This window comes from Pelophylax lessonae (genome assembly GCF_965119305.1).
Source record: "Pelophylax lessonae genome assembly, chromosome: 7".
NCBI classification, from domain to species: domain Eukaryota; kingdom Metazoa; phylum Chordata; class Amphibia; order Anura; family Ranidae; genus Pelophylax; species Pelophylax lessonae.
Window position 1 is genome coordinate 69425705 of NC_138774.1, and position 12538 is coordinate 69438242.

Genomic DNA, 12538 nt, shown 5'->3' on the forward strand with positions numbered 1-12538 from the left:
GACACAGGGATACTCATTTAAGGCCCCTTTCACATGGCTCCGTTCCGTCAACTGAGCCGTTCTGCTCAGCGGGGGATCGGTCCGCCGATAATAGGGTTTCCATCCATCCGGATTCGATGGACAGGTCGGATCGGATGGCAGCAGGTGTCAGCAAACATGTCTCCACTGACATCCGCTGCCCCATAGGGATGCATGGGGCATCCGATCAGGTCCACCTGAAAAACTGACAGGCGGATCTGATCGGACCGTATGTGTGAAAGGGGCCTTATACTAATCAGAATAAAATAGGCAGCTCTAAAATAAAGAAATGCTCTGATGAAGAATCCCAATAAAAACTTCTGGTGAGAGCTCAGCCAACCACTTCAATAAGCATAAAGAAAAAAAAGGAAAGAAGATCCCACAGTGCTTATACCTGGGTGATAGAGGGGGATGCACTACCCACTGGAAACACACATGGCTGACCCTGGTAGTGGTGCACTATATACATATTTCCAATGATGCCCAGGGATGGAATGTCAGGCTCAGGTCACCATCCTCTATGACTCACCTGTCTAGGGGAAAGAATATTCAGAACCCCCTGAAATTACACAGCGTTCAGGCACTCTTTCTTTCCTTTGCCATGTAACAAGTGCCAGCAACACCAGCATCTCCTGCATGTGGATTGGTGCACTCTCCATCGTACTTTGTCACTGAAAGTAAAGTTCCATCTTTTCCATTCACACAATGTGTTAGTATGGTGCTGACAAGTGTATTGAGCTTTACATTTTCTAGAAGACATGCTGGCTGGGTAGGAAGGTGGCAGGGGGTGGGACCAATTGTAACTATTGTATATGCAGCCACAGCGGTGTATAATTCAGGTTTATTAGACACCGCTGTGGATGCATATAGAGTAGTAACAATTGGCCCCGCCCCCTGCCACCTTCCTCCCTGGCCAGCTGCTGTTTGTCTATGCATGGAACAAGGGGCGGAGCCCCACATACTGGCCCCGCCCACCCCAACATCAGTGTTTGATAGCTCCACTCACTGTCATTGTGGCCGCCCCCTGCTTACCCACCAATCACTGGATGCGGATCGGATGTTACACTGCTGGCCACCTGCAATTATAGTAACGCCGGCATTTTACTGTCAGTAACAGTAACTGCGTTACTACGGGGGAAACAGTAATTCGTTTGATTACTAGTTACTGTAAAAAGTAACGCCGTTAGTAACGGCATTTACTTATTGTGAAACCAAGGAACAAAATTCCCTCCCTACGCTATGGGAATAATACCACACTGATGCAGCTGTTCATCAACATGTGATCAAAATAGACAGAAACAAAATAACACAGCGCAACCAGTGAAATATAAATTTAAATAGTCACTCTAAGTGAACCTTTTGGTGCTCAAAAAAAAAAAGGAATATGTGTGATGTATCTATCACGCAAATATAACCAGAAAAATTGTAAACAAAACATAAAATTAAAGTTCACTCTATATGGATCCTATAGTGCTCAAATAACATTTTCTTGTGCAATATTACTAGCCAGTAAATGTTCCCCAAAAAATGGTGAAAAACAAACCAAAATAGGTGATAAGCATGTGTCCAGTTACATTTTTGTGCAAAAAAAAAAATATATTAAAACACAAGTACTAAAAGTCCAAATATTAGAATATATCCAAGGAGGAATATATTCTGTGCAAAGTGTTCTCTTCTAAATGAACAGTGCCAATCCGTGACTCTTCATGCAATCCTTTTGTGATCCACACCCCACCTGTGAGTGCACTTATCACAAACTGTGGACCCCCTAGCAATACTGCATATGGGTCAGTAAACTCAGACTGGTAAGTGTTGGCACTCCTTAGGAGTGCCAATGTCACGCAGGGCAGGATAGATTTTGATAATTTCTATGGTCCCCCTCTGAATTTCACTCAGGGCAAGGAAGATGGAGAAAAAAATGGTGTAATACGTTCCAACATTTATTAAATTAAAAGCAGAGTAACAACTTAAAAGGCATCAGGCATACAATCGCGTATTTTTATCATCAGGCCAGTGCAGAGTACTCTATTGTCCATGTCCCGTGAGAACACTGTGGTATGTAGCTTCCTGTTTGCGTTCCACCCGGACCGGAGATTACGTTCTGCCATTAATATCAGCTGGAAATTGTATCTATGCGTTTCGCCCCTCCCAGTGGGCATTTTCACACACGGCTGTGAAAACGCCCACTGGGAGGGGCGAAACACGTAATACGTGATAAAGAAATGCGATTTTATGCCTGATGCCTTGTAAGTTGTTACTCAAAAATATTCCCCAAATCCATGCTTGTGAGAAGAAATCCGTCAACACTTTATAGATTTCGACTGTAATATTGCCACCTTAATGGTAAAGATGCAGGCTTACCAGCTGCCTATGACCTTCTGGTTAAGGAAAGGTCAATAGAGCATGTGGACATACAACCCAGGCAAGGGTCTTTCCAAGATGTAAAATTAAATAATAAAAATACCTGCGCTTAGTAAAAAATTACTACAAAATGATTATAAATGATGATAAATAATTAATGAGGTGAGGCAGCTGCACTCAAATTTTACAGGGCTGCGCTGCCATATATGTATAATACACAACTCAAAACGTGTATAAACCAATAACTATACCATTACTTCAAATGCCACAAAACAAATATAATCACACAGTGCGAATGCAAGAATATAGTGCACAAGATAAGAAAAAAGTGTTATTCCCTGAAGATTAAGTCCAAAAACAAAAGGTTTAGGTAAAATTAGGTAGTGATCCAAACAGTGCCATCATCATCTGGTCTGAGACTGTCCTGGGTAAGCCTGTGAGATGCTTCCCAGCATTGTTATTTTAAAGGACAATTGGAGAAGAGAAAGCTAGCCTAAACCTAAAGTGAGAGGTGAAGCTTGGTAAGGCGGTTAATGACCTTGATAGGTCTGAAACTCTGGTAAGAGAATATGGGTGTTTGAACTGGAAGGGGAGCACTGGGTATTAATTCACTGAAGATGAAATAGGAGCCACCTGGCACTGTTTGGATCACTACCTAATGAACTTTTGTTTTTTTGTACTTAAAGTGAAAAGTGAATAACACTTTTTTCTTATCTTGTGCACTGTATTCCTGCATTCATACTGCATGATTATATATATATTTTTTGTGGCATTTGAATTATTAGTATAATTATTGGTTTATACAACATTTATACACGTTTTGAGTTGTGTATTATACACATATGGAAGCGCAACGCTGTTAAATTTAATCTTCTGAAGATGTATTAAGAAGATCTCCTCCAAGATAAGAGACTACACAACACTGGTCTTACAAAGATCACTCCTAGATGTCATTCCATAGGTATGCTCCCACAACATGAAAAAGAATGCTCCACATAGTGTAAAAGCCGTTATTGCAAGTTTATTTAAAACAAGTATTGCACTTACATAAATTGTAGAAGAAAATGCATTAAAACATCATTGCTGGCCAGCATACAGCAATACAAGCCGTATTTCCGGGAACAAGGACAATTGATGACATCTGTACGATGCTCCACCCTATGCTTTTCATCACAGGTGACGTTGTCCGGTACATTATTATTATTATTATTATACAGGATTTATATAGCGCCGACAGTTTGCGCAGCGCTTTACAATATGAGGGAAGACAATACAGTTACAATACAATTCAATACAGGAGGATTTAGAGGGCCCTACTCATTAGAGCTTACAATCTAGAAGGGGGGTCAAGTGAAACAAAAGGCAATAGCTGTGGGGGATGAGCTGATGGAGAAAATGGAGGTACAGTTGTCAGGTGTGGGTAGGATAGGCTTCTCTGAAGAGGAGGGTTTTCAGAGATCGTCTAAAAGCTAATAGAGTAGGAGATAATCGGACAGATAAGGGTAAGGAGTTCCATAGGATTGGTGAGGCTCTGGTAAAGTCCTGGAGGCGAGCATGGGAGGAGGTGATGAGGGAGCTAGAGAGCAGGAGGTTTTGAGAGGAACAAAGAGAGCAATTCGGTTGGTGTTTTGAGACTAGGCTAGTGATGTAGCTAGGGGCTAAGTTGTGGATGGCTTTGTAAGATGTTGTTAGTATTTTGAATTTAATTTGTTGAGTGAGCAGAAGCCAGTGGGGGGCTTGACAAAGAGGAACAGCGGACACTGAGCGATTGGTGAGGTGGATGAGCCTGGCGGAAGCATTCATGTTGGATTGAAGGGGGGATAACCTGTATAGAGGTAAGCCAATGAGAAGGGAATTGCAGTAGTCGAGGCGCGAGATGACCAGGGAGTGAACTAGGAGCTTTGTTGTGTCTTTGGTTAGAAAGGGGCGTATTCTGGAGATGTTGCGGAGGTTAAGGCGGCAGGATTTGGACAGTGATTGGATGTGGGGCTTAAAAGAGAGTTCAGAGTCCAGAACAACACCTAGGACCTTGACATGCGGGGATGGGCTGATAGTAATTCCATCGATATTGACAGAGAGATCAGGGGAAGGGGCACTTGGTGGAGGAAAGATTATAAGCTCGGTTTTGGACGGATTGAGTTTGAGGTAGTGGTGTGACATCCAGACTGATATATCAGATAGTAGATTAGTGATACGTGAGGAGACTGAGGGAGAGAGCTGAGGGGTGGATAAATAGTCCCAGATGCCATGCTGCTCTATCGCTCTATAAATACACTGTGGTTAAATTAATACCCCCACCCATGGGACATAAGCAGCCTGGAGAGGAGATAGGGAGAGGTAATTTAGCCTTTTCTATGAGGTCATAAAAAGGTTACTCTATTAATGTCTGTGTACAGAGAGGAGGGTGAGAGCCCCCCCCCCCCCCCGCCAGCTCTCTCCTCCTCTGCGCTGTTATCTGTACTCTTGCTGGCAAAACTAAAAGCTGTGAAAGCCACCGGACCTGTCCTTAGCAACCAATGATGTCAACGTTGGCAGGACGTAGGTGGGTGGTTTGCACAGCTTTCTGTTTTAGCAAGAGTACAGATAACAGTGTACAGTAGATGGAGGAGAAAGCCAGGGGGCGGTGAGGGGTGAGCTCTCTCTCTCTCCTCTCTTTGCACAGACATTAGCCCTTTCATGATCTGACTGTAAAAGGCTATATGTCATTTTGCAGCAGTACCCCTGAGGACTCTTTGTGGCACCCCAGGGTGCCGTGGAACTCCAGTTGAAAAACCCTGGTTTATATAATCACTTTTCCACCTTAACATGCAACCCTCAGCCTGCCATATGTTCATGTTCCAGTTAGGAAATCCTACATAAATTCAGTATGGTTTTTTTTTGTATACAAACTTTTATTGGAAGCAAACAGAAAAATGTGGTACAAAGTTGGTACATTAACAAGACAAATAATGTTATCATGTAGAGTAAACATAAATATAACATTCTTACGTATTCCCAAGTTATCTCAGTCCAATACGGAAATTTGATAACAATGATATCAAAGATATAGATACTGGAAATAGATATATAACAACATCCAAGATAATGTCTCGTGTTATTAAAGATAGAGTGTGTAATCCATGGGTCCCATTTATTAGTGTGAAATGTCATAGAGTTGTAGATGGTATGAAAGATTCTTTCCATAATATAGATCAAATGTATTATTTTTTTAAGTTGTGAAACAGGGAAAGAATTTGATTACCAGTGTTTGGCAATCAACCATTGTATAGCTGCAGAGATTGTGTGAATCAATCTAGTTTGAAATATACTGTAGATAGATTAATAATCATGGAAAAAAGCAAGCAGTTAGATAAAGTGTGATCTTAGTGTCTGCGATTTTCGAAGAAAAAATTTCCAACTGGCGCAAGATATAAGAGATTTTATCACAATACCAAAATATATGGGTAAAGGATCCCGGAGAGGAGCAACCTCTGAAACAATTCGAAGGAGTGGAAGGGAAAATAGCATGTAATTTAAGAGGTGTTAAATACCATCTAGTAAGCAATTAGATCGGTGTTTCCCTAATAGTGAGGGATCTTGTACACTTTTTGAGATTGTCAATATTGGTATACCAATCTCCTAAGGTTAGGGTCAGTGAACATTCATTTTCCCATTTGAACATACAGTATATGGGAGCTTATTTCGAGGAGTGGTATTGATTAAGTTGTTATATATTAAAGAAATAAGGCCTTTACCTTTAGAGTTTTTGAGGCATATATTTTCATAAAAGGTAGGGGAATCTAGGTTGGATAGTGGATAATGTGTATGATAGAAATGTCGAATTTGTAGAAAGTTGCAATGCTCCGAATTCAGGAATTTGGTACTTTGAATGTAGAGAAGAGAAATCAACAAACCTCGAATTAGTAATGAATTAGACAGAGTTGTTAGGTTTTTACTAATTCAAGGAGAGAGGATACTCGTGTTATGTAGACCTAATGGGAATTTTGGGTCACCAAGGTAAGTGGCATTGATAGAAATTGTAGAGGACAAATGGAATTTAGAAAAAAATATGTTCTCCAGAGCGATAGTGATTGTGAGTCAAGTAAATTTAAGGACTTGAGTTTGTGTAATGGAATATTTTTTGACCACAGAATTCCAGAGATATGGTAAGGGAGAATAGACTGTTTTTCAAACTGTATCCTGGGAATTTTGGAGTTTGGGATATGCCATTGGGCTATTTGAGAAAATCGAGAGGATAAATAGTATAGCCAAAAGTCAGGTACTCCCAATCCACCCTTGTGTTGTGAAGTAAATAAAACCATTTTAGAAAACCGGGGATGGGATTTTGTCCATATAAACGTATTAATTTATTTTTGAAATTTCGTAATGAGGTACTTGTTCAGCCTAATGGGAACAGCTCTAAATAGGTATAGGACCTTTGGTAGGACAGTCATTTTGACTGCAGTGACCCTGCCTAAAAAGGAGATGTGAAAGGCCTTCCACATTTTGAGGGTCCTTCTGATTTTTAAAAAGAGAGGAGTGAATTTTTTGCAAAAAGGGAACTAATGTCTGGGGTGAGGTGAACCCCTAAATAGGAGATAGCAGAGAAGGACCACGTAAATTTGAAGGATTGTTGAAGAGCGCTAAGCTGTGAAGTGGGAATATTTAGTGGCATACCAATAGATTTGGATACATTAACTGTAAGGCCTGAAAAGGAGGAGAATATTTGTAGAGTCTTAAACAGGTTTGGTAGAGAAGTTATAGGTTGAGATATAAAAAGTAGCATGTAATCAGCGTACATACTGAGTTTATAAATTTTATTGGAGGAATGATATCCTTTAATATCGGGATGGGACAAAATAGCTATGGCAAGGGGTTCAATGGCTAGGGCAAAAAGTAACGGGGATAGGGGACATCCTTGTCTGGTACCTCTACCAAGCTCAAAAAACCTTGAATACGAACTCTAGTCCAAGGGCTTTTATATAATGCTGGAAAAGCGTGTAAAAATTCTCCATGTATGCAATATTTAGGAAGGATATTATTCAGGTAGTCCCAAGAGACACTATTGAAGGCTTTATTTATGTCCAAACCTAAAAGAAGAAGAGGTTCAGATTTGATGTTCGCTTCTTGGATAATGTTAGTTGCGAGGCGTATATTGTCAGTGTTCTGAAGGCCGGGGATGAAGCCTGATTGGAAAGGAGATATTAGGGGGGCAATAACTGAGGAGAATCTGTGTGCTAAAAGTCTACAAAAGATCTTAAGGTCATTATTGATAATGGAAATCGGTCTATAGTTTTGCGGGAGAATGTTGTCTTTGTCGGGTTTAGGGATAAGGGACATATTTGCCAATAACATTTCATCTGGAAGGAGCCTCCTTTAAGGATAACTTTATATAGTTCAGATAACTTGGGTGATAGTAGATGGGAAAATTGCTTATAGTAAAATAAATTCAGTATGTTTTAACAAGTACTTCTTTTTACATACTGTACAACACTGAACTATTCACATACCATTCCTGGGGCTAGTTGAGGCTCCAATAATGTATGCTGAGACGTATCTCACACAATCATGAAGTGAACAGATTCCAGGCAAACAATGTTCCTGGTTTGAAATAAATTCATGACCAGGTGCTAGCACTCAGGCACTTTTTGTTTATAGAACTTTATAGAGAGAACAATAAAAGTCTATAAGATGTTGCAATATTATTTATAAATTGCTCTTAAAATATGAACAAGATATCCAATAACACCAGAATATACAATGGTTCTTCAGCGTGGCACAGCCAACATCTCATATTCGCAAGGTCTGGAAGCATTGGTTTTGGGCTCCGGTGTAATATCTAAGTACTTTCTGTCCATGGTGGGTTTCAGAGTAAATCTTTGGAGAATGGTTGTAATAAAAAGGAAGAGTTCCATGCGAGCTAGACCCTCTCCCAAACACACACGTTTTCCTGGGAAAGAAGAAAAAAATGTGTAAAAGATAATTACTAAAAGCTTAGGCTTAAGCCTCGTACACACGCGTCGAAATTCGGCCGGGAATTTTCGTCCGACGACAGATCCGCCGATTTTCGGCTTCTTAGTATGATGCTTCCGACAACCGACTCCGACTTTTCGGCCGAAAAAATTCTGGTGTGCAGGCTATAAAATTTTTGTCCTCTGTCAAAACACGTCCCATTTCCATGCAGTCAGTACAGATTTTGACAGGGAAAAATCTTATGGGCAAGACTGGGCATGCTCAGAGAAGAAAGAACACAAAGAAAGCAAACCAACACATGACATCACTTCTGAAGTAGAATTCTGTAGTGCGGGAAAATTCGTGTGCAGTCTAGAGCACATTCCAACCAACAGACACCACTCAAAATCATCAAGACATCACACAAAAGACGGACGACCGGTCGGCAGAAATTAGTTGCGTGTGTACAGGGCTTTAGGCCAGGGCCAGATTAAATGCAACATTCATCTTTTCAGGCAGAATTTCACTATTTATAATAAATAGAAGCCTTATTAATGTCCTTTCTGCCAAAGTTTTAACTACTTGCCGCCCGCCCGCCGTCAATTGACGGTCGGAGCGGTGCGACCATTATCCTGGGAAGACGTCATATGACGTGATCCCAGGAATGCAGGGCAGGCGCGCGATCATGTGCGCTCCGCCCTGCACTGCCGGTGTCGGGGTGTCCCCGGGACACCCCCCGTCACCGGCAGGGGGGAAACAGCCAATGGGCGTGGCTGTTTCCCACGTGATTGGAACACAACCAATGACACAGCCGATCACAATGGAGGCGCCCGGGAGATGACCGCGCATGCGCGATCGGAAGCGCGCAGCACGGTCATGTCTGTGGCACTGTGTTCCGTAGGAACACAGCTGTCACCGGCAATAGTAAACAGTCACTGACAGTGACTGTTTACTATGTGATCGGCTGTGAATCCATTCACAGCCGATCACAAAATGTAAACAAAGAGCAGTAACTCACTGTTACTAGCTCTTCTACCCTCACACAGTTTCCAGTATGAGGGGAGAAGAGCTAGAAATAGTGAGTTACTGCTCTGTATACCTGCAAAAGTAAAATTACAGTAAAATCACACTAATAAAGGTCCCCCCACACAGTCCTCAGCCCCCCCCAATGTCACCTGTCACCCAACAGTCACCTCATCAGTGCCCAGAAATTGACACCCATAACGTTCACATGTGAGCGCAGCGATCGCGGGCAGAATCACCGCGATTCTGCCCGCGATCCGGAAATCATTGCAAATTGCGGGACGCCTGTGCGTTGCCCGTTTTTTGCAATAGCACCCCAATCAGTACCGCCGTGCACCATCGCCCGTCACCTGTCACCCATCAGTGACCATCGCCCTTCACCTGTCACCCCATCAATCACCGTCACCTGTCACCCCATCAGTCATCGTCACCTGTCACCCCATCAGTCATCGTCATCTGTCACCCTATCAATCATCGTCACTTGATACCCCATCAGTGATCGTCACTTGTCACCCCATCAATCATCGTCACATGTCACCCCGTCAGTGATTGTCATCTGTCACCCCATCAATCATCGTCACTTGTCACCTCATCAATCATCGTCACCTGTCACCTCTTCAATCATCATCACCTGTCACCTCATCAATCATCATCACCTGTCACCCCATCAGTCATCGTCACCTGTCACCCCATCAGTCATCGTCATCTGTCACCCCATCAGTCATCGTCACCTGTTTGCCATATACATGCAATCACTTACTGACCGCCTAACGACTATATGCGTCAGCCATTAAAAGCGAAATACTGGGGTTATGGCAGCAGATAGCCCCCATAACCCCAGTATTTTTTGAAACGGCGGGCGGTCGGCTTTCAGATAAGGGGGGTCCCAGTGGCAGATTCGCCGCGGAAATACCCTTACGGTGCAGGGGAAGAGGTGCCCCCCCCCTCCTGCCGCGTCCCAGACTTTTTCCCAGCTTACCGGACCCGCCGGCAGCGGGGAAAACTATCCGGTCCCGGATCCTCAGAGACAGGAAGTCGAGTGAGGGCAAGATGGCCCTCACTCGACTCTATGGTCTTGGAGGACCGGAGCTAAGTCAAAAGACGTTGCCTAGCAACCGGTTTAAAAGGCCGCTTTTTTTTTTCTTTTTTTTTTTTCCTCTTTCAACATAATTTTTTTTTTTTCTTTTTTAGTGTAGTTGTGAGGTGTGAGGTCTTTTTGACCCCAGATCTCACAATAAAGAGGACCTGTCATGCCTATTTCTATTACAAGGGATGTTTACATTCCTTGTAATAGGAATAAAAATGATCAAAACATTTTTTTTTTAAACTGTGTAAAAATAAAAAAATAATAAATAAAATAAATAGGAAAAAAAAAAAAAAAAAATTAAAGCGCCCTGTCCCCGTTAGCTCGCGCGCAGAAGCAAACGCATACGCAAGTAGTGCAAGGACAACTTTGAAGTCACACAGATATGAACGGTACTCATTGGAAATCACGGGGTAGGACTTGTCATGCGACTTTGTAGTGCCAAGTCGCACAAGTGTGAAAGGAGCCTTACATGTTTCGCCACAAATCCTTGATCACAACTCAACAACTCAACATATGTAAACGGTGTTCAAACCATACATGTGAGGTATCGCCGCAATCGTTAGAGCGAGAGCAATAATTTGAGTCCTAGACCTCCTCTGTAACTTTAAGCTAGTAACCTGCAGAAATTTTTAAAATGTTGCCTATGGGGATTTTTAAGTACCAATGTTTGGCGCCATTCTGTGAGCATGCGCAATTTTGAAGCATGACATGTTGGGTATCTAATTACTCGGCGTAACATTATCTTTAACATTATGGAAAACAATTGGGCTAAATTTACTGTTTTCTTATTTTTTAGTTCAAAAAAGTGAATTTTTTTCAAAAAAAATCGCATTTGGAAGACTGCTGCGCAAATATGGTGTGATAAAAAATATTGCAACGATCTTCATTTTATTCTCTATGGTCTCTGCTAAAAAAAAATATATAATGTTTGGGGGTTCCAAGTAGTTTTCTAGCAAAAAAATGATTTTAGCTTGTAAACACCAAGTGTCAAAAATAGGCTCAGTCTTAAAGTGGATAAATGGACAACTTTGTGAAAAGCGCTACTTGGATGTTAGGCCTATGTATGTGGCCAGGCTGTAAAAAAGTGTTACACATGTGGTATCGCCATACTCAGGAGGAATAGCAGAATGTATTTTGGGGTGCAATTTTTGCTATGTACATGCTATGTGTTAGAAATATTGCATAAATGGACAACTTTGTGTAAAAAAAATGTGTTTTCATTTTCTTTCCACATTTTCCAAAAACTTGTGGAAAAAAATGATATATTCAAAAGACTCATTATGCCTCAAAAATTATACGTTGGGCTGTTTGCTTTCCAAAATGGGGTCATTTTATGGGGGTTTCCATTGTCCTGGTGCTCCAGGGCCTTCAAAAGTGCGATAGGTTGTCAGGAAATTATATGTGTAATTTATGCTCCTAGAATGCCGGACGCTGCTACTTGGATGTTAGGCCTCTGTATGTGGCCAGGCTGTGAAAAAGTCTCAAACATGTGGTATCGCCATACTCAGGAAGAGTAGTAGAATGTGTTTTGGGGTGTAGTTGCAAGTATACATGTGCTGTGTGAGAGAAATAACTGTTAATACGGAAATTTGTAAAAAAAAAAAAAATCTTCATTTTGCAAAGCATTGTGGGAAAAAATTACAACTTCAAAAAACACACCATGCCCCTTATTAAATACCTTGGAATGTCTACTTTCCAAAAAGGGGTCATTTGTACTTTCCTGACTTTTTAGTGTCTCAAGAAATGAGATAGGCCTTCAGTACATCAGGTGTGATCAAGTGTGATCAATTTTCAATGATTCGCACCATAGCTTGTGGACTCTATAACTTTCACAAAGACAAAATAATATACACTTACTTGGGTTATTTTTACCAAAGATAAGTAGCAGTATAAATTTTGGCCAAAATTTGTGAAGAAAAATGACTAATTTGCAAAATTTTATGACAGAAACAAAGAAAAATGCGTTTTTTCACGATATTTTCAGTCTTTTTTTATTTATAGCACAAAAAATAAAAAATGCAAGAACAGGTTGATGGCACTGCCAGTATATACCTGCTAATCCGTTTGCTTTCTAATGATGCTAAAATAAATGTTAAATATAGAATTAATAAAGTGTCT

The 12538-nt window shown here is 41.3% G+C and overlaps 1 protein-coding gene across 1 annotated transcript in view; it reads right to left on the reverse strand.

Annotated features, from left to right (window-relative positions):
* Positions 1-8078: 8078 nt before the first annotated feature.
* LOC309559495 (cytochrome P450 2H2-like) overlaps positions 8079-12538 on the reverse strand; it is a 95005-nt gene continuing 90545 nt past the window's right edge. Inside the window, exon 9 of the mRNA XM_082262769.1 lies at positions 8079-8308. Coding sequence (XP_082118895.1) covers positions 8127-8308 — 182 coding nt within the window. The 3' untranslated portion in view covers positions 8079-8126. The remainder of the gene's footprint in view (positions 8309-12538) is intronic.